Source organism: Equus przewalskii, chromosome 14, assembly GCF_037783145.1.
Source record: "Equus przewalskii isolate Varuska chromosome 14, EquPr2, whole genome shotgun sequence".
Lineage (NCBI taxonomy): Eukaryota > Metazoa > Chordata > Mammalia > Perissodactyla > Equidae > Equus > Equus przewalskii.
In genome coordinates this window covers 82,422,600-82,449,136 of record NC_091844.1, presented here as the reverse complement: position 1 = coordinate 82,449,136, position 26,537 = coordinate 82,422,600, and the positions used below count along the sequence as shown (strand labels likewise).

Sequence of the window (26,537 nt, the reverse complement as noted above, 5' to 3'; positions counted from 1 at the left end):
ACCAGACCAATCATTGACCAGATTCAAACCCAAGTCATAGGGAGCAACATGCACAGCACTTCCAGCAACTCCAGCTTAAAAGCTCAGGTATGCCCAGGAAGAAAAGAAAGGCATTGTTTCCAGTCTTTAAAACGTGTAAGCCCATCCCATCCTAGGTGCAAAGCCAACTTCTGGACAAATTTCAAAAAAGAGACAAAAAAACTAAATGCCCTTATTTTCATGTTCTCCTTTTGTATTTTTCTAGGAAAGAGGTTATCCTCTTAACAGAAGCACTATTAACCCTTTTGGACAAGGCATTACTTTTAGAAATCTTCAGCACTCCCAAACACAATGACCGCATCACACCAAGATTCTCTGATCTGGCTGATTAGAATGTACTGTCAGAGCAAAGACACAGCCTATCCTGCTGTACAAAAATTATAATCTGGCACTTATGAGTCATGTTCTCCACTTTTTTATTTCAATAGCAGTAGCAGAAAAAAGCAAATCCAAGATTCGAATGGTCTAAGAACAGCTAAAAAGCACTGCAAACCAGCCATTGTCAAAATAGACAGCTATTATTTAAAGTTCTCCAAATTACAGCGACCAGCTTACTCTCACATGCATTTGCTTTACTAATTTTTCAGCACATACTAATTGAATGCCTACAGTGTACTAGGCACTGCTTTAGGTGCTGGGGATCTAACAGCAAAATAGATAAAACAGTGCCTCTGTGTCCATGTTTTATACTATGATGGGGAAAGACATGCACAAATTAGTAAATAAATGAAAGTAGGGAAAATTTTGTGCTTCAATGGAAAACCATGCATAGAGATCTACAAACTTGTTCTTAAAGGGCCAGGGAAATTTTGTGTTTGGTCTTGGTTAGTTTGGTTTTATGCTCTGACCATCTGGTGATCTCTGTAAACAGATTAATGGTTTGTAGAGGTCTATTCTTTGATGGGTGAGAGAAAATGGAGACTCTGGTGATTTAGTCTATTTCTACTTGAAGGATGTTTTAAGTTATAATAGGAGTTGGGATGTCATCTAAGCAAAATGATAAACCTCTGGAAGACTTTTATTCTATTTTATCTTTTTGGTAAGGAAGGTTGTCCTTCAGCTAACATCCATGCCCATCTTCCTCTATTTTGTATGTGGAAAGCTGCCACAGTGTGGCTCGATGAGCAGTGTGCAGGTCCGCACCCAGGATCTGAACCTGTGAACCCTGGGCCGCCAAAGTGGAGTGCACGAACTTAACCATGCCACTGGGCCAGCCCCTGGAAGATTTTAAGCAGAAGGGTGATATAATCTGATTTATGTTTGTTTTGTTTTTATTTTTATATTTTAAAAATCTGGCTTTTGTATGGAAAACAGACTGCAAGAAAAACAAAAGTAAAAGAAGAAAGATCAATTAAAGAGGCTGTTACGGTGATCCAGATGAGTTGTAGGAGTGGAAATACTGAGAAGCGGTTGGATTTGAACCAATACTGGAAACAGAGTTGACGTGACTTACTGACAGACTAGATGAGGAGGGATGAAGTGCAAGGGGGAGACGAAACATGAGTGGCTCCTGTGCTCCGGGCCTAGATAACTGGGTGGACAATGGTGCCTCTGCTGAAATGGGAACACCTAGCAAGTGTGGGGTAGGGTAGGAAGCTGGGATGAAGAATTCTGCTGTGAACACATTCAATATTGTGTGCCTATTAGACATCCAGTGGAGAAGCCAAGTAGACTGATAGATATATAACTCTGTACTCAGAGGGGAGGAAAGACTGGAGACAGAAATGTAAAGGTCATCAGCACACAGGTGTCCTATAAAGCCTAGGGATGATGAGCTCCCTAGGGAGAGAATATAAACAAGAACTCAGCCCCAAGACTCACTAACATTTACAGGTCAAGGGGAGAGAGCTGAGGCCCAAGTCCTGGGACATACCAGCAGGGAACAGAGCAACCAAGGAAGACAGAGAAGGGCCATTGGAGGGACGATAGGAGGAAAACCAGGAGAATGTGGTGTTCAGAAGCCAAGCAGTGTTTCAAGGAGGCTGGTCACCTGCGTTGAATGCTACTTAGAGATAAAATTAAGTGATCTGTATATGAGATGTACATTAAAGGAGAAAGGGCACTTGACTGTTCACACAAGTGACTCTCCAGGAAAAGCAATACCTTCTCTGTTGGCCAAAATCCCCTCTGCTGTTCACTTTGTTTCCAGAGATTGCGGGACAAACTCGTCATTCACCATTTTGCCCCCAGATATGTGCTGTGATCTTAAGACTGAAAGAAGACTAAGTCTCTAACTCTAAACTTTAAAATTAAAATGGGGAAGATAATGTCTATACAAAAAGGAGACAGAACATATCGACATAAAAGGCTGACCATCGGCGCCCGACCCCTGACTACCCTAAGTACATTCCTCTGTCCCCACACCAACTCCTTTCCTTCACAGCGCTGACAGTCACATAGGAGTCTATCATCACCCCTCCCCCTTGACTGTAAACTCACAAAGGCAAGGTATTAAGGCTGTTTTATTCACCAACATATTCCAGGTTCCTAGCACAGTGCTCAATATATCCTTGCGAAATAAATAAAAACACTCGTCTCCTACATTTATTTTTATAATACAGAAAAAAAGAAAAAATATTAACAGGCAAAAGAGCAAAGAAGTCACCCACCTACATGTTTTAGACATTTTTAAGATACCTTCAAGTCTAATGTTAACTAAAATAACATACTTACAATTTGGATAGGTGATAAAAATGTTATCTTCTTATGAAGCAAAGGCAAAGAGTAATTGTTAGAAAGCGTTATATGGCTATCTTAAGCCTTCTAGAAAATTATGCCAAAATATACCAGAGCGGTATACTTGAAATACTGAACTTAAAAAAAGATGCTATCTCTAAGGGAGGCCACAAAAAGGATGATCAAAACGTACCCAAAAATACCTCCATAACAGACAACCTGACACAGTGGTTGAGTTTAGAACTAGACTAACAAATTCAATTCACCAGAGACAGAACAGTCAAAAACTGTTTATACCTAAATTTCTTTGTTTTGTCACAAAAGCTCATAGAGAAAAAATCTTGATGAAAAGACTGATATCCACTTTTAATTCTTTCTTGAGAAACAACAATAAAATCTGCCCAAATGTAAGTATCCATATATATCTACTATAAAATTTTTCATGCCACTTCTCTAAAACTGACTTCCAAATGCTGCAACTAAGTTATTTCAAAAACACCTCCTTGGTCAGCCCCAGAACTACGAAGCTCTGCCCGGCCTTTCGTGTCCATGTGTGCTGCAGCAGGTGTTCCATCTAAACCCCGGACTAGAGCAAACGAACCCAGCAGTGGGATCAGAAGACCTTGGCTCTGCCGCAGCCCTTTTTGGGTTTGTGAGTGATAACTCATGAAGTGAAGGGATTTAAAGATATTCATGATACTGAACCTTTTATTACAGTTCACAAAATCTGGCTACTAGGCCAGTCCTGGTGGCCTCGTGGTGAAGTTCAGCATGCTTCGCTTCGGTGTCCCGGGTTCAGACTTACACCACTCACCTGTCAGTGGCCGTGATGTGGTGGCGGCTCACATACAAAAAAGGGAAGATTGGCAACAGATGTTAGCTCAGGGTGAATCTTCCTTAGCAGAAAAAAATTTGGCTACCAAGAATTTTTTGCATTTCCTTCAGCTTTATATATATCTTTTTGAGGATATGTGTGTGTGTTTTATAATTAAGTGAAGCAAGTATTCTTGAGGTTTATGCTTCTTAACATCTAATTATCTCTATTTGCAAAGACAGTTTTGTGGGTTTTACGCATTATGCCAGATAAGTTCAAGCACTGTTTCCTAACAGAAGCACCAGTGCAGGTTAAATATAATCCTTTATGTTTTTAACTGTGCCCCATTTGCAAGTACTTTGGCTCCAAAGTACTTTCCAGATTTCAAATATAATTTTAAATTAAATATAAATGTTAAAATATTTAATTAATATGTTTTATTGATTTATTGTAAATAACAAAAACATTTCAATGAAAACAATATAGGTATTCTTTGTCCTAAGAAAATGTTTTAAAACCAAAATACCTAACTGGCAACATTGAAAGTAGAGTTCAGTAACATTGCATATAACTTGTTTAGTGACTTAAATTTACATGTTTAAAAAAAAATCAAAACAGTTCATCCTTAACTGATTTTTATTCTTCTAAATCGAATAGCTTCCCAAGCAAATAATAGTATGTTTTCCTCTTACATTTTTCCTTACGTTTACACACCCATACATATCATCAAGCATGCAACAGTCAACTGTCCAACAATGAGCGCTTTCAGGGGCTCACTGATGCACTGGGGCCGTGGAATGCAGGAACGTTTCCAAGAGAAACATTAACCGCACTGGCTGGGCTTCCGGTGGGCTGCCAGAGGGGACTTGGATTCCCTCTGGAGTCTACATAGTTGCCAAAGGGGTTAATTATAAAGAATTAACCTAAGATTAAATTACATTTCAGGGGAAAACCAAATTTGAAAAACTATTCCTGACATTAGTCTCAGGAACTACGGTTGAATTAGGTCCCAGAATTTAAAAAGCAAACAAACAAATAAAATAACAGATCCTGACCTCTGAGAGGGGAAAAAAGGAGAATCCTGAGAAAGTGGGGAAAGAGCTGGAGAAAATCCAATCAGCCACAAATGACGTGCTAGCTCTGGGCACAGCGAGCTAAGCAGCAGTGTGGAAGTCAGGAATTGAATTTACCCTATAAAGACTCAAGTATTCAAAAACGATGGTATCTGACAGAAAGGCAAAAATTAACACGCTAAAAGATCACTAAGCAGTCTTCATTTTTAGCATAGGCCCAAAGGGGAGAAAAAAGTTTCCATACCTGATTTATAAGATGTTAATACAAATCACAGTCCAAACCTCCTAAATTTGGCGTGAATCATATATTAAACACATCGTTCTCTGGTTCTGTGGGCCTCAAATAAAACTTTGTGCCAAATATCAGCTCGGTAAGTTTGATAAAATCTTACGAAAAATGGTAGGCTTTCAGACCCCTGGGCTCTCTTTTTGCTTTCAAGAAATATTACAAAAAGTAACTTCCACGTGAAGACAAACGGCACTATAATACAGCACTCAGTTCACGGCAGGAGGGCAGGAAGGAGGCCAGGAAGGAACACTTAAGTACCAGTTCCAGCACAATGCTTACGGAGCAAGAACAACTTATGCTCTCACTGTCCCCACACGCAGTCACCTGGGAGCAGTCTCCGGAGTTTTGCCACAGTTTTCTGTTAAATCTGAGTTACAAGGTTGAAACCAAAAAGGTCTTATAAGATAAGCTAACATTTCTCAAGACAGCAGTTTCTTAATCTAGCCGTCAGCCGGCCCCTCTCACTTGTGCTAATTCAAGTCCCCATTCCTGGGAACAAAACGGTCCGCCCTGAGAAACAGACTCAGCGAAGAAGAAGTGAGTAATGGGTCTCTTATAGTTCTAAGATTGTAAAAACGCCACAAGCCCGGCAATAAAATATAATGGAGATAACTAAAAATGTTTTAGGTAATTTGAATGCCTTAGAATTAATATTTCTAAAGTTAACCAAAGAACCAGGACACAAGTTTGCACATAAAACACAACTTCGCACACATAACATTATAACTGAAAGACAATACATTCAAATATTAATAGTGCTTATAATATTATCAAGGGGGGGACGGGTGGTTTTTATCTCCTTATAGTTTGTAAAACACTTGGAATAAATAGCAATATGCATACATTATTTGCATAATCAAAAAAGCTGTGTGTTTGTTCCTTTTAAAGACCATTTCATAAAATGCAGAATATGAGACCAAAGGGAAAATTATTTCTAAGACTTCCCTACCTCTTCCTGAACTCAGGGAATGACCTCCTTGTCCACACATTTACCCAAGCAGAAACCAGGCTGTCGTCTTTGGTTCTTTCCTTTTCCTTACCCCCCACATCTGACCCATTAGCAAGCCTATCTTCCACCACACCGACCCTTCCAATTCTGTCCCCAGTGCCACCTCCTCAGCACAAGCAGTAAGACGGCCTCGCTGCACAAGTACTCAGCCCTGCCCCTCCTCACCTCCGCACCAAGGGCTCCCCAGCCCACCTTTCCCTGTTTACAAGCCAACCTCCTGAGGCAGCCCTCCACGCTCGATCTTAGAGTGGGCTTTTCCACTTCGCACTAGTTGATTCTACACACGTTTTACATGGGGAAAGGCTCTATGATCCAAGACATCAACATCTTTAGGCAGCTGCTAAAGATCAAAACATAATAAGCACTCCCAAGTGGAAAATGAAAGATCTTTCCCAGGACGAGAAGTAAAGTTTAGACAGTAAGCTGATTTATTCTGCCTCTCTTGACAATGTTCCCAAAGAGGGTGAGACTGGAAGAAGACTGTGTCACGCTGGACAGAGGGAAGGCAATTCTTGTGATCTACACAAGTCTTCATCAATGAACACTTCTGAGGCATGCCATTTGGCAGTTCAAGGATAACAAACCTCTGAAATTACTGCCTGCCAGATCAGACTTCTCTCAAATTATCTCAGAACCCAAAACACTCCAACCACTAAAAAGGGAGGCCTGGCACAGGCAGCACAGACACTATCATCTCTCCTGTAGATTGTTATAGCCTGTTCTTACTGCTTCTGGATTAGATCCTATCTAACCTATCTTCTTGTAGCAGCCAAAATAACCCTTCCAAAATGCAAATCTGATCACATCACTCCCCGACTTCAAACTTTTCCAAGACTTCCTGGCCTACATTCTCACTCCTGGTTTCCAAGACCTTTGCAATCTGGCTCCTGAGCCTCAGATCAGCCTCAGATCTTACCCTCATCCCTCTCGCTCTAAGGCTCAGACACGTGTGTTACTCTCTCCCTGATTTCTGCACACAGTTCCCTCTACTTCCAAGATCCTTCTCCCATTTTGCACCTCACTCCACCCCACCCTCTTCATCCAGTATATATAAGCACCCTTCAGTCTCCCTTAGAAGTCAATTCCTCACGAAGGTTTCCCTGCACATCGTCCACACTTCCCACCAGTTCCCAGGCCCACACTGGGTTAAGCGTCTCCCCTGCTACGTGCTGTAAAGTACCCTTCCTTACTTCTGTTACCGCATTCATCACATGAACGGAGATGGCCTCCGTTCCTGTTTTATTTCTAACAATGAACTCCTTGAGGAAAGAGGCAGGACCCTACACACTGTTACTGCCTCTGGGATCACGCGCATTATGCTCACACACAGCTGATGCAATCAATTAACATATTTATTGAACAAATGAAGACACAGAAAGATGGATAAACTGATAGGAATAGAGAAGTAGTATGCGTGAGGATCCAGGGAAAAATGAGAACTTAGAAAAATGGAAAAGCTTGCCGTCTGAATGGCCTTCATTTCACTATCAACCAAAAGAAACATCTCAAAGTGCTTTCAACAACATACCAGTTTCCTGAAACCACAAAAAGTCAACATCAACCAGAATACTTTTTTTTGGAAATACACACATTGTTGAGCTATTTCAAAAGAACCATCATAAATAAGAATAATTTTCATACTGGAGGCTGACAGTGGTTACGGAGCGTCCGCCCTCCCTAGAGTTCTGACCTTCAACACTCCCCGCTCCCTACCCCCAAATCTCAGGAAAGGGAGACGTTTGCTGACTATAAAGTAATCTAATGCCAACTTTGTACTATGGGGTTTTTCTGTTTAGGAGATTGTATTTCCCTCTGTTTCTTTCCCACTATAAACTAAAAGGCAAAGGTGAGGAAGCATCTGGCATCTGTAAGAGAAGAACTCTTATAGAAGGAAAAAAAAGGATAAGAGTATAAACTGCATGTCATCACTGATCATGTCAATCGAAGATAGGTTCTTTTATGTGTAACTTATTTTTAAGAGAAACAAACTACAATGAGATGACTAGAAGAGTTCTAGACTGATTTTAGAATGAGACCTCGATCACTAACAGCTGAAAGTTTAAGATTCTGAAATACTTGGGGGAAAAAAACAAACGTAAACCTGAAGAATAAAGACTAATTTCTAATGTCTATTTTAATGTGACATTAGCTCCCCATAAAAGAATGGGTAAGCATTATTTTACTGGCTCCAGGAAGCAAACAAACCTACAAGTGGACCCACTGTGTTTAATTTACAAAGCCACATGCAGAACCAAAGTCCCTCAATACATCAGCTTAAAAATAAAGTATCTTCGCTTGTCCCGTTTTTATCATAACTCCTATTTGTATTACTTACCGGAATGTAATAGATGCCCATCTTGGGGGTTTCATTGGCAGTGAGCAGCATTCCTGAAAATAAACACAATGAAAAAGGTTAACACACGGGGAAAAAGAAAAGTAGCCTTTTCTATCTGTTTTACATTTTGAAATGCTTGAGGTGCTCAGAACACGGTGTATGGCAGAAGAGCCAGGCCTGGAGGCCAGGCACCCTAGGAGTCAGGTCATGGGCTTCAGTTCCTGAGCCTCCTAGATGGAGTACCTCAAGTATCAGAAAGACCAAGTGCCCACCTGCAAAACACTCAGGCGGCACTAGCTAAGTAAACGAGTGGCCCCACCATAAAGTGCTCAGGTCTACATGAAGTTTGTCATCATTTTTAAGCGGGAAAGTTTTAAGCTTCAGACACATAGATAAAGTGTTGTTTTGGTGCTCTATTTATTATAATAATAATGAGGAAGTTAAGAAGTAAGGCTTCCTTCTGCTAATCAGGAATCAAAGAACCAAGGTAAAGTATTTCCCCACAAAATGTCATGGCAAAGCAGTTGCTAATTTTTGCCTTAAACTTCACACCTGAATTGAAAAGCACAATGACTTAAGGACAATGCTACATGCGGCTACACCAGAAAGGACCTACAGAGACCCTAACAGCCCTTACTACACCAAAAGGATGCACTCACCATGGAATTTTAATAGACTCAACCAACAGAGTGCTTAAAAATTTAGTCTTCTCAGGATCAGCATTTTAAGAAAGCAAAACCGAAGTAAGGAACAACTTGCCAGCCTTCAATAAAGGTTTCCCTACAACCCCAGTAGCAACGGCGACCTAGGAATCCATTGTTCTTTGGTACAGTACCAAAGTATCTAGATGTCTCTGTTCCCTGCCACATCTGCAACCTACACCTCCCCCAAAGTCTCTCAAAGCAGCTCTAGTCCTCAGAGCCCCTGCTCCAGAATGATGTGCTTTCAATAAAACTGAGACCACTGGGGGCCCCTTATAATTTACTAAGCACTTTCACATATATTATCTCAGTGAACATGCAACAACTCTCTAAAATAAGAAATATCATGATCCTTATTTTACAGATCAGAAGAACAAAGCTCAAACAGATGGAGTGTCCTGTTGGGAGCTAGAGAGTTTTAGAGCTAAAATTCAAACTCAAGAGCTCTTGTTTTTAAATACTTTTACAGATCAACCAAATAATATTCATTTTTAAAACCCATTTGTAAAATACAAAAGAGGAATCCACGGAGGGAAGACGCCTGGATTATCAGACCAAATAATCATAATTAAATACACCAAATGTTAAGGACAATGATTTGATTCTATGTTTTAAAAAGTATTTTTTCCTTTTTTTTGTTAATACAAAAGCTTGTAAAAGTTAGTGCCTGTGCTTCCCAGGCGTCACTAACAGCACACGAAAATTGCTCCTAGACCCTTTAGACCCAATTACAGATGAAGTTCTGGGGACTGAAGAGACACTTTACAACCCAAAAGAAGGTTCTTGCTGAAGACATACCCTAAGCCTGGCTTCACTGGCTCAACCCTGAACATTGAACATTCAAACAATGAACATTCCACAAGGAAACAAAACCCCACCTACCAAACAAACCACAGAAAAGGCTCTGCTCCAAACACACAAGAGAATTCCGACTGGATGCCGCAGACTGCCATGTACAATGGAGCGGGATTTCGCTTGGCCATATATGGACAGTGATACAAGCTGACCCACTACCAAACTAAAGCGGGAAGGGTCAGGACTGAAACCAACTACGGATGAGAAAAACCAACAGCCTAACAAAGCCCCAGGAGCATTAGAAGTTTCTAACAAGCAAGAAGCAGAAAAACCAAAGCAGTGAAAGAGAGTGTGAGTGCAGCAGAAATGAAGCCGATCGCAGGCAAGAGGGGAGAGCGGGAAGCACCGTGCCAGGCACTCCACACCCACAGATGAGAACGCCGCTCAGAAATGAGAGAAGTGGCTCAAGGTCACCACACAGCCAGTAAGGAGAGCAGCTGGTGTGCTACTACTCCAAAGCCCACGCAACCGGGACTCTACAACTCCAATACCAACTAAAATCAAACGAAAAGACTTCTTGCACAATCAAAAAATAAACCATTAAAAAGTGCCAATCTAAACACTGTTTAGCAACATGAAAAATGTCTTTAATATAATGTCAACTTGAAAAGCAAAAGAATTATACATATTGTGAGAGGACAACAATTTAAAACACATGAACACATGATTAATATAAGAATTTCTCTCATGAGAAGAGTAATGGTGCCTGTGAAGAGAAGGTAGAATTATGGATGATTTTTCCTCTCAATTTCCTTTCCTGATGTTTATTACGGCTTCAACAAAAAAATATGCATTTCAAAAAAGAAGGGAAAGAGTATCAGCACCTAGAAGGGAAAGAACACACGTCGGTATGGAACAGCAGAGTACAGCACACAATATACAGCGTGGTTTACGAGTGCAGGGAAAGAGAACCGGACGGAACAGGGCCCTCCCCAGAGACAGGCACCTATCAGTACTTGTCTGCAGGGGCTTCAGGGGCTTCAGGACTCACTGCAGCTCATGGCTGGAAATCAGAAACAGTGCTCAGTACTAGCACTACTCAAAGTGTGCTCCCACGGCCAGTCTGCCAGCTGGTACCCAGCTGAGATAAGTGTAGAAACTGAAAGGAAGGATTTAGAAACCTGTATAGCAATTGGACGTTGCAGTGAGATCCAAATGTGTGATCCTTTTCCTAGTAATTCCTTTTTTTTTCTTTTGAGGAAGATGAGCCCTGAGCTAATATCCACTGCTAATCCTCCTCTTTTTGCTGAAGAAGATTGTCCCTGAGCTAATATCCATGCCCATCTTCCTATATTTTATATGTGGGATGCCTGCCATGGCAAGACTTGACAAGCAATGCATAGGTCTGCACCTGGGATCCAAATTGGTGAACCCTGGGCCACCAAAGTGGAGTGTGTGAACTTAACTGCTGTGCCGCTGGGCCAGCCCTCGAGTAATTCATTTTTATTATATTTTACAAAAGTATCAATCTGCAATGGATTGGAAACTTAAAAACAAAGAAAAAACAAAACCCTGGTCCTTCACCAGATAGATCTGAGAAGCATAACTAAAACATACAGCATCGTCACTGCCTCGACCAGCTCGGAGCAGAAAAGCGGTAAGTGCTGAACTCTGCCAGAGGGGAGCAGCCGGGACATTTCCTTCCACATGTTCAACTTCCGATATAAGTTGGAGCACGTGATTTCACTTCACACGTTGCTTAATGATGGGCATACGTTCTGAGAAATGCGTCTTTAGGCGATTTCACCGTTGTGCACACGTCACACACTGCACTTACACAGACCTAGATGGTGTAGCCTACTCCACACCTAGGCTCCATGGTAGTAATCTTATGGGACTGCTGCCGTATATGCGGTCTGCTGCTGACTGAAACGTCAGTATGCAGCTCATGACTGCATACAGGGCACCAAGGGTATTTACAGATGACTCGAACAGCTTTTTCCTATGTGTCAAGAGGATACTGACAGAATAAGAGGCAACCTCACATTTAACGGTATAGACAGCCTCCAGCAGCCTGTAAGGCAGGTGAGAAAACCGAAGTTGGATGACCTGCATAACTATGAAGCCGGAATTAGGTCTTTTCTGAGTCAAAATGTTCTTTTCCCTCTACCAGTGGATCTGAAACCAGTGATCCTGAGTCCACAGGCCTGGGGCGGGGCTCGACACAGGGAAGCGCCACAAGCATCACGTGAAGCTGCTGCGCATCCACGCCACAGAGCCGCTGCCTCTCGTGCACCCTGACCTGCAGGGCAGCTGCCTGACGCAGAAGCGCCTGGATGAGCAACAAGATCAGGAGCCTAAAAGGAGCCAGGGAGGCGGAACCATTTCTCAACATTCTGAGCAGTCTGAGTATTAGAAAAACATTACAAAACAGTAATCATGATTCGGCTTTAATTACTCCAAAATGAGTAAGTGAGAAGATAAAGAAAGAAGAACGTTTTAGCTTTTCTAAAATATGATTAAGCTCGTAATGATTAAGCACAAACATAAAGAGCAGCGTTAAAGGAAAAGGTGTGGTAAAGCAAGGGAAAGACAGCACAGCACATGAATCAACCACGCTTAGATCCAAGCCCCGGAGCAGCGGCTGAGGCACTTGTCTTATTGTGCTTGCGATCTCAGGAAAGAAACGACTTAGTGTGTGTGTTTGGTCAACCGCTTCTAAGATGTTCAACAGTAAAGTCATTCCTCTGTCCAAAACATCACTCTTAAAATTTTGACGTTTCAGAAAGGCATACTTTGTAATGCAGAGATCTGGCGGCCCCCTTAAACAGAGGGGTCACTGTCATCCTCAGTGGCACTGGGATGGATGACTGATGGGACGAGGTCTGTCATGGAGAACCCCGCTGCCCAGCTCATTACTCTTGTCCAAAATATTTAACCTACAGCACATCAAGCTGTTAGATTTAACTTCTATCTCAGAAAAAATACAGGGGCTGGAGGAACAACGTAGACACCAGGAAAACAATCACATCAATTCAGGATGAGGGACAATCTATGAGACTATCAACCTGACCTTTGAAAAGTCAGTATCAGGGAGAAGGGAAAAAAAAGATGGGGGGACTATTCTGGATTGAAAGAAACTAAAGACACACAACAACTAAATGCATCACACAACCTTGATTATATCCTAGTTCAAAAAAATGGGCTAAAAAAGGCATTTTGGGGACAGTTAGGGAATGAGAAAATGGACTGGATATAAGATGATATTAGGGAATGACAGCTATTCTTCCTAGGCGGGATGACAGTATTTCTGACCACTAGAAATGTCCACTCAGAGGAGGCCAATGCTGCACTCGGCGCAGGTGAAGGGCTGCCACGCCACAGCTGACTTGTAGCGCCTGCCACCCTATCAGCGCCTCAACTGTTCAAAGATCTCCAATTCTAGACCAGCACTGCCCAACAGAAATATCACACAAGCCACATATGTGATCTAAAATTTTCTAGTAGACACATTAAAAAAATAAAAAGAAATAAGTAAAATTAATTTTAATATATTTTGTTAAGCCAGTAAGTCCAAAATATTTTCATTTCAACATACTATTGATATAAAAAATGAATGACATACTTTTCATAGAATGTCTTTGAAATCTGGTGTGTATTTCATACTTCGAGCACACCTCAATTGAGATTAGGCACAGATTAGTTCACCACACTCGGCTGGTACCTACCAAACTGGACAGCACAGGCCGAGAACGTCTTTCTCTCATCACCACCTGCTGCCCCTCAAACTCTCTCACCCCCTCAATCCAGCCAAACCTGCTCATCACCCTTGTTCCAACTTCAATTTCACCTGGTTTTACTCATCTCTGTACTTAGCCCAGACTCCATTCTAGATCATTCAGTACTCAGTAACTAGGACCCCAGCATCCTCATCTGCAATTAATTCCCGAACTCATCAGAATTTGACTCACCCCAAACATCATAATAAAATCCTCTCCACTATCACAGATGAAAAACTGAGCACAAAGATGCAGAGTTCTTCTTCTTTCTCGGAAGAGAAGCACGTCACTACATGGAACAAGGACTCCAGAATCAGGAAAGGTAGGCTCTAACAGAGGCTCTGCCACACGCCAGCTGGGCAACCAACCCTGGGCAAATTACCTAACTTTTCTCACCTCCTGCAATGTAAGAAAGACAGACAGAAAGAAAAGAAAAAAGAAGCGGGTGCTACTAACTACATGGGGTTACAAAAAGATTAAATGATAAATATTACAGCATCCATCATTTAGAGTGGTAACTTGGGAGCATTTGGTAACTCTTAGCTCCCTGCCTCAACTTCGGTGATACTTAACACGTGCTGAGCAATGCCCACCGACTAATTCCTGTCTTAGCTTGTACTCTACTTCAAAAACTGTTGGTTCTTTTACTGTTCTTCTGTCTGTTCCTGTTCCGTTCACCTCACCTCCCAGCTCCACCTACCAAACCTCACTCATCACTCCACACTCACTGCAAACAAGTCTCCCCACGACCTCCGCCAGCCTCCCTGGCTGAAACCTCCTCTCTAACGCACTGACAAAGTACTGTGTGTACACACGTAACACAACTTTTCCTGTTTTGCCTCATACCCCTCTATCGAAATTATCTGTGTATGTCTGCTCTCAGAGTACAACACTGTTTAAGAGTGGAAAGTGTTCTCATTTTCTCTCATACCCCCAAATTCTGCACAGATTTGCCTTGAAGGTATTGTTAAATCTTGAAATCTGCTGAACAGCATACAACACAGACTATACCAAAACCCATGGCTTCGTGAACCTTGCGGCTGATCAGGCAACTCCAGCCTTCTCCAAATCCCTAACTCCATTTCCACACACCATTACTAACCACATAAAACAGCTAAAGAGCACACCAAAATAGCATCTCACCCACCACCTACCTATACCCTGTTACCAGTTTCTACTAATAGCTAGGCTGGCTGAGGACTGAGTCACTGACAGTACCATTTTCTGAATCATCCACACCACTTCCTGCTCTGGATTCTTCAAGTAAATACAATATCCAAGAACTGTCCTGACCAAGCCAAACCCTGTCTTGAGAAATAAAATGAGTTTAAAACCCAGTAAAGCACAGCCCAGATTTGTCTCTCTGAATGACCCGTTGCTACACACTGCATACCTGAGTTGGGATAGAGGCAGACATCATTAATGTCATGTTCTGGCTCCAAGGAAGTAAATATTTTTCCCTAAAAGAATAAGCAAAACGGAATTATTAAAATAGTTATAGTAAGACAACTTTTGGCAATGTCACATAAAGAAAATAAACTGGAGACATAACTCAACCACATATTACCATGTAAAGAAATAAAATCACCTATGAAATCACAGAATCTAAGTTTTAAAAACCTTAGAGAATTCATTTTATCGTCTTACAAAATGCTCTCATTTTAGACATAAAGGAACTGAAGCCTGGGGGGCAGGGAAGCAACTTATCCAACAAAGTAAATACAAAGTTTTAAAGATAATGTCTCATGTTTAAAATAAAGCTGTAACATACTACAAAGCTATAGTAATCAAAATAGCAAGGTACTGGCAGAGAACAGACACACAGATCAATGGAACAGAATTGAGAGCCCAGAAACAAACCTACACACATATGGACAGCTAATTTTCAACAAGGGAACCAAGAACACACAATGTAGAAAGGAAAGTCTCTTCAAAAAATGGTGTTGGGAAAACTGGACAGCCACATGTAGAAGAATGAAAGTAAACTGCTATCTTTCACCATTATCTTTCACCAAAATAAACTCAAAATGGATTAAAGACTTGAATGTAAGATCTGAAACCATAACATTTCTAGAAGAAAACATAGGCAGTACGCTCTTTAACATCAGTCTTGGCGGCATATTTTCAAGTACCATGTCCGACTAGGCAAGGGAAACAATAGAAAAAAATAAACAAATGGGACTACATTAAACTAAAAAGTTTCTGCACAGCAAAGGAAACCATCAACAAAATGAAAAGACAATCTAACAAATGGGAGAAGCTATTCACAAACCACATATCTGATAAGGGATAATATCCAAAATATATAAAGAACTCATACATTTCAACAACAAAAAAACTAACAACCCAATTAAAAAATGGGCAAAAGATCTGAACAGACATTTTTCCAAAGAAGATATACAGATAGCCAACATGTATAAGATGCACATGAAAGGTGTTCAACACCACTAATTATTAGGGAAATGCAAATCAAAACTACAATGAGATATCACCTCATGCCCGTCAGAATGGCTATAATTAACAAGACAGAAATAACAAGTGTTAGAGAGGATGTGGAGAAAAGGGAACTCTCATACACTGCTGGTGGGAGTGCAAACTGGTGCAGCCACTATGGAAAACAGTATGGAGATTCCTCAAAAAATTAAGAATAGAAATACCATATGATCTAGCTATTCCACTGCTGGGTATTCACACAAAGAACATGAAAACATGAATGCATAAAGATACATGCACCCCTATGCTCACTGCAGCATTATTCACAATAGCCAAGACTTGGAAGCAACCTAGGTGCCCATGAAGGGACGAACGGATAAAGAACATGTGGTATATACACACAATGGAATACTACTCAGCCATAAAAATGGATGAAATCTTGCCATTTTGGCAACATGGATGGACCTTGAGGGTATTATGCTAAGTGAAATAAGTCAGAGGGAGAAAGTCAAATACCATATGATCTCACTCATAAATAGAAGATAAAAACAACAACAAACAAACACATAAAGACAGGGATTGGACTGGTGGTTACCAGAGGGGAAGCGGGAAGGGTGGAGGGCAAAAGGGGTGATTAGGCACATGTGTGTGGTGATGGGTGGTAATTCGTCTTTGGGTGCTGAATGTGATATACAGGAATAGAAATACAATGCTGTACACCTGAAATTTATATAATGTCATAAACCAATGTTACTGCAATAAAAAAATAATAATAAAGCTATAAATCAACTTAAAAAAATTTTCATAATCTAGAAAGCACACAGCAATTAAATGTGCACTCAAGGAAACCAAAGAACAAAAGACAGCAACATGGTAAATGAGGACGGTATCCGCCATCCCTGCATCGCAGGGTTTGAGGAGGAGCCAATAAGATAACGGACACAAAATAACCTACAAAATGAACCTACAAATACATAAAGTGTCAACTGTTATATACTTAAGGCTAAAACATTTTTACTTTAAATGTGGGAGGAAATGTTCCGTATTTTAAAAAATTAAGAGAAGGAAATTAAAAGAAAAAAAAAGACAGAAGATAAGGAAATGGGAGTGGGAAAAGGTGATGAGAAAGACAACAAGGAAAGCAAGTCAAGCAAAACCAAGTCACCAGGTGTTGGTGACGAGAGTGCGCTTGGTTTTGACAACAAGCTCCCAACAGAACTTGTCGTAGCAACTACAGCACGATGATTTCAAGATCTGACGTTGAAAATGTCTGGCAGCTCTTGAATTTATTAACTAATTATCAGAGGCTGCCGTGGCAAAGGCGGGGTACAGTCAAAGCCCGGGGAAGATGGTTATTTCATGCTCAGTGAAAAACAGCAGTCAAGTTCTAATTTAAGACAAACAGTGAAATCCACACAGCTACCTCCCTTTCCTCTCAAGCTCCCACTGCAACAGGAAGGAGAGGGGGAAAAAAAAGTAGGGGAAAAAGAAACTATAATAGCATGGAACAAAAAGAAAAGGTGCCACACTGCACAGAAATCCACACTATGGAAAACCAGGCGGCAGCCAAAGGGTCTGGGAGGATACACCCAGAGTGGTACCAGTCATTACCTTCAGGGAGGGCGGAAGGCAGGCCAACAACTTCTACTTTACCAGTACTTTACAAATTTTTAAAAACAAAAATGTCTGCATTTGGAGTATAAAAATACTGTTTTAAAGTAAACTAAAAGCTTTGGATTAACAGAAAAAGAACAGAAAAAATTCTGGCCTAAGACACCATGAATCGCCCTAAGCAAGTCCTCAAAACCCTCCAGCTCAAAGCCAACACACAAATGCAAGCAGCAGAGTCGATTCCTGGACACTCATCGGGTAATTCTTTCAAGAGTTGAGAAAAGCTGGGAGCCTTCCTCTTCTCTCTAACAAACAGAGTCACAGGACCCAGGAAGGTACTAGGCCTTGGGAGGCAGAACACACGGCGAGGATAACTCTGAATCTACAACACATTCAGAGGGAAAAAGAAACTAAGCTGAAAAAAGCTACTTACTTTCTGGAAAAGAAAGTAAGGTCAACACTTTGGGAACTAACAAAATGCAAATCAAAAACAAAGTAATGCTCCAAGCAGCCAGGGATTCTGACAAGCAGCTGAACTGTGATGGGGCTGCTCGTAGCATCTCTGCCCTGAGCACAGGCAGCCCCCAAGGGAAGACTGATGCTTGTCCTCTGGCAACTATGCTGAGGTCCTGGACCTTCCACCCCTTCATCTCAAAAACGAATTTTTCTGAAAAAAGAAGTGGAGCCAGCCCTGATGGCCTAGTGGTTAAAGTTTGGCACGCTCCACTTCAGCAGCCCAGGTTTGGCTCCCGGGCAAGGAACCACACCATTGCCTGTCAGTGGCCATGCAGTGCCAGTGGCTCACACAGAAGCACTAGAAGGACTTACAACTAGAATATACAACTCTGTCCTGGGGCTTTGGGGAGAGAAAAAAAGAGAGGAAGATTGGCAACAGATGTTAGCTCAGGGCGAATCTTTCCTAGCCAAAAAAAACAACAAACCCAAAACAAAGCTACATAAAAACCCTATCATTCACCCTTAAAAAAAAAAAGAAGTGACACTTTTTGACTTAAGATGCTAAGTTTGTAATTAGTTAAATGCAAAGAATCTTTCAAAGCAACTGCTATACTGAATGAATTCTATCCCATTTGGTTGATGCTCTAACTTCTACTCTTCTCTCAAAATATTAGGTTTTAAAATGAAAAATGAAAAGCAGAAGGCATATTAAAATCAGCAATATAGAACTTAGAGTTGAAGGGAGAGAACATCAAACATTCTTAAGAAAACATTGTTTTTAAGAAAAACACTATAAGAAATTAGCGTAAAGGTGTCATTTCTAAAATCCAATTGTTTGAGATGGGGAAAAGGTATAAAATTGAGATGTATAATAACATTGATATAGAAAGATAATTAGCAGCTTATACAAACTTTCCCAAGGGTGTGAGAGAGCCTCAAGATTGAGGGGGTTTCTCATGGATCAATGTTTTTAAACAAGATTTATTCTCTACCTATCTGTGCAGGTAAAAATCCATGCCAGTTACAACAAATCAGGAAAACTTCTTAATAGAAAGAAAGCAATCCCGACTACTTTATCCAAATATGACTATCATCTATCCTGAAGTAACTGACTTCCAACTAAACTCCCAGATGGATACCTGGTATCTCTTCCTCAAGAACCCATGAAAGAAAAGGAATATCAGGAAAATAGGCAAATAAATAATTTCAACAAAAAAATACATACTGAGTTCTTATTCCACATTTTGACAATTCGAGAGTCTGCTGACAAAATCAAATCTAATGAATCCTGGAAATGAACAGACTTAATGGGCAGCCCATATTGGTGATCCTTAACTAGCAATGGCTTATCAGATCGAAGATCATATAATAAAACCTAAAAGAAAAAAAGTTATTTGTTTAAACAAACCAAATATTTTATTTCAAAAAGCAAGATTTTAAAACTTAGAGTAATGGCTGTCATTTGTTTCACTACCTTTTTATGAACATAATGAATACCCTTACTCAGGGTACAAAGATTCTAAAGTCGGCTGGCAAAAATATTCTAGAAAACTCTCTTAAATTACCCTTATAGTACATGGTTTTATAAATTCAACCCTGAGAGTAATTTTTAGGCTCATTAGGATTGAGAGCTACTGAGCTTTACTAAGACAGGAACAAACAGAAAAGTCTATAAGAATTTGTGTCATTTGTGAATTCAACAAATACATACACCAAAGGCCTACTATGTACCAGGCACTGCCACGGTGACTGACAGAAACAAGAAGAAGAGGCATAATGAACCCAGTCCTGTTAGATTGAAGGCAGCTGGCAGTGGCAAGGCTATGACTGTTTGGGCAGGGGCAGGCGTCTCTCCTGAGCCCTGTCATTAGAGGCAGGGACCTGGGGAAGCTAGATCCTAGTCCCAGTGTCAGTCTCTCTAGACCATGATGACAGAGGCAGGAACTCTACTGGAAGCAGCATCTCAGACCTGTTCTGAGGGGAGAGCAAATACACAAGTGTGTGGGCCCTGCCTTGAAAGAAAGAAAGAAAAGATAAATTAAACCTCTGCAGCCATTTCATTTGGACTCCTCAGACAGCATGTGCTGAGGTATGTCCTACTGAGCACCCAGTGCATGGGATGTGGTTAATGGTGCTAGGTGAAAAAAAGCTTCCTTGAACAAATAAATTTTGGAAATACTTCTTAAGCACACTTCTTGTCTACTGGAATTCTCAGAGCCTTCAATACACATTTAAATGTACAATGAGTCTCCAAGAGTAGGAATCTAATAGAATTCCAAACTTTGGAAAATGCTGTTCTAAACCCCAGTCAAGAGAACACCTGAGCGGCCAGCCCCGTGGCCAAGTGGTTAAGTCTGTGCGCTCCACTTTGGCAGCCCAGGGCTCGCTGCTTCGGATCCTGGGCACAGCCCTAAGCACCGCTCATCAGGCCATGCTGTGGTGGCGTCACACACAGAAGACACCAGAACGACCTACAACTAGGATATACAACTGTGTACTGGGGCTTTGAGGAGAAAAAAAACCAGGAAGATCGGCAACAGAGGTTAGCTCAGGGCCAATCCTTCTCACCAAAAAGCGTATCTTAGAAAAGAAAAAAAAGAGAGAACACTTGAGGCACATTCCACTGTGGCTGCAGCTCAAGAGCTTCTCAGACCAACCAGAAAGGCCAGAATCAGAATTTCTCAAGGTCCTAAAATAATAGAGCATTCTGGAGTACACTCGCCCCTCTGGCCAAAACAATAATGCCTCATTTTCTGTGCGCACAGTGAAAGATCTGTTGATGTTTCCTACAACACAAACACACCTCTGAAATAAGAACTTGAGTGAAGTTTCCAACTTAAACATACTTACCTGCCCCGTGGACGTTCCAACCGCCATGGTCAAGGCACCATTAAATTTCAAAGCAGAGATTGTTGGTAAACTGTTTATCCTGAAAGGCAAAATATTCATGTTCCACGTGTATGTGGTCGAGCTTCCTTCCAAGCAACAAATTCATTTATCAATCTTCACTTGAATTCTAATGGGGAAAATTCTATTTCTAGCCTTCTGTTTAGGAGTTAATTGTATCCAAACTTTCTTAATCAAAATAAAAAATGAGCTTTACATGTAAATGTAGCCTTCCTTTAAAAATCTGTACATTACCTTCTTCAAAAACTGTAAGAATATTCTCAAAATAGCTACAAACAAAAAAAATTCCTCAAAATACAAAACCAATAGAAAAGGATCAGTATGAAAATATCTTTCTTTTATTTTAATTAAGTGAGGATAAGATTATTTACAGAAACATCCTCTTTTTTGCTTAAGAAGAAATTATTTTGTATTCAGGCATGGGTACACCCGTTTCCATTTTTAAAGTTAGCTATGTCAAGATAAAACAAAAGACTAATCCCCAAGTGGGGACTAAAAGTAAAAAGAGAGAATGATGAATGGCTATGGCCATGAATCTGGAACATGCTTCTCACTCAGCAACCAAGAGCATCGGCACTGAAAGCAATGGCCTCTGGTAGAAGGGAGCCAGACGACAAGTCAGAAGAGGACAACAGTCCTGATTTCACTACTTATTGTCTATGTGTCCTGGACCAGGACCTACAGTCCCGGTCATCGACTATTAGCATCCTCAAGTCTCTTATGCCACCTAAAGCCTCAGCCCGTAACTGCACTGAGCATCAGTTTGGAACCTTGAGGCCTCGCATCCATGTCACTTTTAATCATTTACTCTTCAAAATGAACTCTAGAATTATTTTTCAGTGCAGTGACATGTTATTTTTCTTCACTTACTCAAATGTTTTTTCTTTCTTAATAAAATTTTGTCATGTTTTTCAGATAGGTACTTATTAAGTTTATCCCTCAGCATTTTACAATTTTTCTGTTATAAATGAAAACTGCTTTCTATTGTATCTTTCTAACGGGATATTGCTGATGAATATCAAAGCCACTGATGCTGTACATTTGTTTTATAACCAATTTACTTAACTCGCATATTAGTTCTTATAGTTTTCCAGTTGATTCTAGTGGGTTTCTTAGGCAGACAATGATATCATCTGCAAATAGTGATAGCCTGTTCTCCTCTATCCAATATTTACACATATTTCTTTCTCTCATTATACTGGCTCCACCTTCCAGAACTCCATGTCTGTCAAACAACAGACGTGAGAGCTTATAACGTTTGTGTAGGAAAAAATAAAGCAAAGTATAAAAAAATTACCAAATAAAATCACCTGACACCGAATCAGCAATCAAAACTAATTTTAACATTTTGGTACACGTCTAAAATTTTTCCCTGTGATTTACATCCATGTTGTTTTTCTTATGAAATATGATAAAACTCACAATTCCCTATAGGAAATTTTTTTCTTGACTATTAGTGAGTTTTACTAAAGTAATACTAAAGAACAACTTTGTTAATCATGGTATGGAGTACAGTATATCAAACAATTATAAAGTGGGAAATTCACTCATTCTAGATTTGTTTTTAGGATTAGACATTTTTATTGTGAATTATAATACACATACAGAAAATCTCATACAACATTAATGTACAGATTACTGAATTATTCTGAACCATTCTACATTTTTTAAAAGAATAAACTAGTGGAAAATGCTTCTCAATTCCATCATCTTGGTATGACTGCTTTTCCACTTAGCAGCATACTTGGAACATCTTTCCCTAGAAGTAAGTATGCTTCTGCAAAAGAATTCTTACAGGCTTACGCATTGGTCAATATTTCCTCACCTGTAAAATGAACGCAACGTCAGTACCTACATCAAAGGTGGTTGTTGTATTAGGTAGGTTAACGTAAAGTACTTAGAACGCTACCTAGAAAACAGCAAATACTATCTGTCAGCTATTATTTGTACCATGCTGAATTTAATCGATATCCCCAGGCTCTTTCTGACATTTTAGTATTATTAAAATGCGATGTATGCCTTGGGCAAGAGGGTGGGAGAATGGGCATTCTGAGTAGACCTGTTTTTACCTTTTACCTTTTCATCAGGCAATTTAGCAATGTGTACCCAAATCCTTAAACACATGTATGCTGTTTAACCCAGAAATCCAGGCTCTCGATATTTTTCCTCAGGAAATAATCACAGAACGTAAACAGACGTCTAAGAGTAAAAAACTATCAACATCCTTCATGCACCAAGAGCGGCCTGGTTACTTAAATTAAACCTGCCTGTGTGTACGCAGAGGTCACGTTACTTTCTTTTGTCTGTTTTTGAAACTGTTTAATATCTTTTTACACTAAGTATAAATCATTTTTACAAAACAATCAAATTATTTTTTTTAAATAAACAAAATAACCTCCATCATGACGGCTGAAAAATGCCTCACCCCCAAGGACAAACAAGCCCACTGAAAAATATTTGTGAATCAATATCTATTTTAAAAAAGCAAAATAAATACCCCCATCTTCCTCAAGACCACACTTCAGAATATTTTCTCACAGCCCTTCTTTAAATTTTCTATAGTGTTACTTCTATTGTAGTCATTACATTTAAAGTAAAAATAGCCTTAAGAAACATTGCAAATAAATCCTGCTGGCCTGTTTTCTTAAACGACTTTTTCAAGATGAAACAATCAATGACAGAGCTTGCAGTAGAACCCAAGTCTCTTCACTCTACTTCAAAGACAAGCTAATGTCTGAGTAAGAGGAAACTAACCTCTCTACTTCCTATGGAGTATGTGAATACCGTTCACCTATAACTATCTCCTGCTTTCCAAAAAGATGCAGATTTCTGATTCCTTTTCTTTCATACCAAAATGAAATTGAGAAGCATTTTCCACTAGTTTATTCTTTTAACAAATGGAAAGGTTCATAATAATTCAGTAGTCTGTATATTAATGTTTTATGAGATTTTCTGCATGTGTATTATATTTCATAATAAAAATGTCTAATTCTAAAAACAAATCTAGAATGAATTTCCCACTTTAAAACTGTTTAATATACTATACGCCATACCATGATTAACAAAGTTGTTCATTAGTATCACTTTAGTAAAACTCACTAACAGTCAAGAAAAAAATTTCTTATACTCCTTTTAAATGTCATAATCAAAACACGAAAAAAATCAACTTCTTTAGTTATCACATAGGGAAAGGTGTATGCATTAGAAAGAGATGTCTTTCCAATTCAGTGATTCTTAACTTTTTTCTAGGTCAAGGATGCTTTATACAAGCTGATTTTTTTTTTCCAAAAGAAAGAGCTATATAGAATTCTTCTCTCTCCCAGAAAAATGCAAATCATACAAAATTCTGCAATAATTTAGAGGGGTCACACTCTCTCTGTAGCCCACCCATCAAACACTCCACCTCCCATATGTACAACTATAGATAAATATTTGAGCAACTGAAATGAGGAAATGCTAGTAAAGTCACATTACTACGAACATCAAGAGCCCCGAGAAAGGGGGCTCCTGAACTGAATACAGCAAACAACCCCACGCCAAGGATCTGACCAAGAGTGGTTATGTCCGCATTATGTGTTAATATGAACAGAGAAAAACGCCTGAAAACATATGGACCAAACAGTCCAACAGTGCCCACTCCCGTGAGTGGAGAAAAGGGCAGGGGCCTCCAGTTCTTACATGCCCCAAGTATGTGCTACCTTTCTAATTGTTTTAAAGGTAGGAAGTGGCAAACAGGAATAAGAAAATACCAAAACACTTGCTTCTCTTGACCCTGGACTTCAAAGCACATCTTTTTGCTTGTGGACTCCTCCTTCTATCACTAGAGCCTACAGAATTGGAAATATAAATGCCTACAGTGTATTTGTTTTAATACAATTCCATGGCAACTGATCAAATATGCATTCTATGCAGGACTTCAGAGAATACAGAGAGAGAATTCTGGTTGACCCTCTTAGTGAGCTTTCACAGGGGAGGATTTTTATATAAAACAATCACAAAAACTACAACCACAGATTAAGTCTGAAGAATTTCACCCTCTGGCAATTGATTTAATTCAGTATTGACACATTTGTTTAAATCAGAAGCTGATGAATATTTAAAGCGCAAATGAATTTCTACTTACTCTGAATCTGCTGTGACACTACTTAATGCACAGTCTAACAGGCCAACTCTGCTTCGAGTTCTTGGGTCCCAGCATTCCACTCGACCCTAAACAAACAAAAAATAGTAATTTTAAATAATAACTCCTACTAGAAAATTTTTAGACAAATACCAAAAAAGTCTTATTAACATAGGGAATAAAAATTTTTTACCTTATACCCTTTTTAGTACTGTTAAATGTTTTACCACGAGCTGAATTTCTCTTTACTTAAAAGAAAGAAAAAAGGTCCAAAGTGCAGTGCATGATCCTTGACTGGACCCTGGTTTTGGGTGGTAGGGTGGACGGGGCAGGAGCTATGAAAGACATTTTGGTATAACTGGGAAAGTTTAAATATTTAAATATTATTGTGTCAATGTTAAATAATTAATTATGTAGTATTATTGTATCAGCGTTAAATTTCTTAGCTATGATAACAGTGTTATGATTTTATAGGAGAAAGTCTCTGTTTTTAAGAAAAACATTTTAAAAGCAGTCAGGACTAAAATGTCATAAGGTCTCCAACTTATTTTCAAACAGTTCAGAAAACTTTTATATATATATATACACACACACACACATTTTTATTAAAAAAAGAAGAAAGCAAATGTGAAAAATGTATATAAATAAGTGATCAGTGAACTACGTTTTTAACTTTTCAGAAGGTGTACATTTTTTTTTAAATAAAAAGCTGAGGGAAAATAAAGCAAAAAAATGAAAAAAAGAACTTCAAACACCAGAGCAAGGAAGCAAGTGGCATAACCCACTGAACAGCAGTTACAGAGAATGATGCAGACATACACGTACTAGAAACATGTCCACAGTCAGCTACGTGAAAAAGCAGTTTATGTAAAAACAGTATGAGACCACTGTCTTTTTAAAAACGTTTGTGCAAACATAGGGAAACCTCTGAGAGGAGAGAACAAATGTGAACAGTGTTTACCTAAGGACACAGGCATGGACCAGGGCGGAGGGAACTACATTTCTCACTTTTTACTCTTCTGTATTATTTGATTTTACAATGATAAAAAACTATAAACATACACAGATATTAAAAAAATTATTTACTACCTTAACCACCTTGAAAAGCAAGACCTTGAATAGACTCAGAAGGCTTGATCTCATTAATCATTTAATATTATTACCAATGTGTCTGTCACAAAGCTAAAGGAGGAGAAATCTTATCACATGCAGCACTAACTCCAAATGGTCTAGTCTTCTCAAAGTGAGTTAACAGACTTTACAGACAGAGAAAAGAAAAGCCATATTTCAAAAACAAAAAATGAGTATGTAGATAAATTCCAGAGGAAAGACAAAATGCTTTTTTTAACCATACTGATTTTCGGTGACCTAAATTTCAATACTCCTCTTGCTAAAGCCTGTACTCTTACATACTTTGAAAAGCACAAAATGCAATCGTTTACTGTCTGATTTTGACAATAAATATTATAATAATTCACACAAGAAATCAAAATTACTTGA

At 39.6% G+C, this 26,537-nt stretch overlaps 1 protein-coding gene across 1 annotated transcript in view; it reads right to left on the bottom strand.

The window, feature by feature from the left end:
* NOL10 (nucleolar protein 10) overlaps positions 1-26,537 on the bottom strand; it is a 108,705-nt gene that overhangs the window by 63,515 nt on the left and 18,653 nt on the right. The window contains exons 9-13 of the mRNA XM_008517561.2: positions 25,041-25,126; positions 20,861-20,939; positions 19,236-19,385; positions 14,904-14,970; positions 8,236-8,288 (exon numbers count right to left, since the gene is read on the bottom strand). Coding sequence (XP_008515783.1) covers positions 8,236-8,288; positions 14,904-14,970; positions 19,236-19,385; positions 20,861-20,939; positions 25,041-25,126 — 435 coding nt within the window. The remainder of the gene's footprint in view (positions 1-8,235; positions 8,289-14,903; positions 14,971-19,235; positions 19,386-20,860; positions 20,940-25,040; positions 25,127-26,537) is intronic.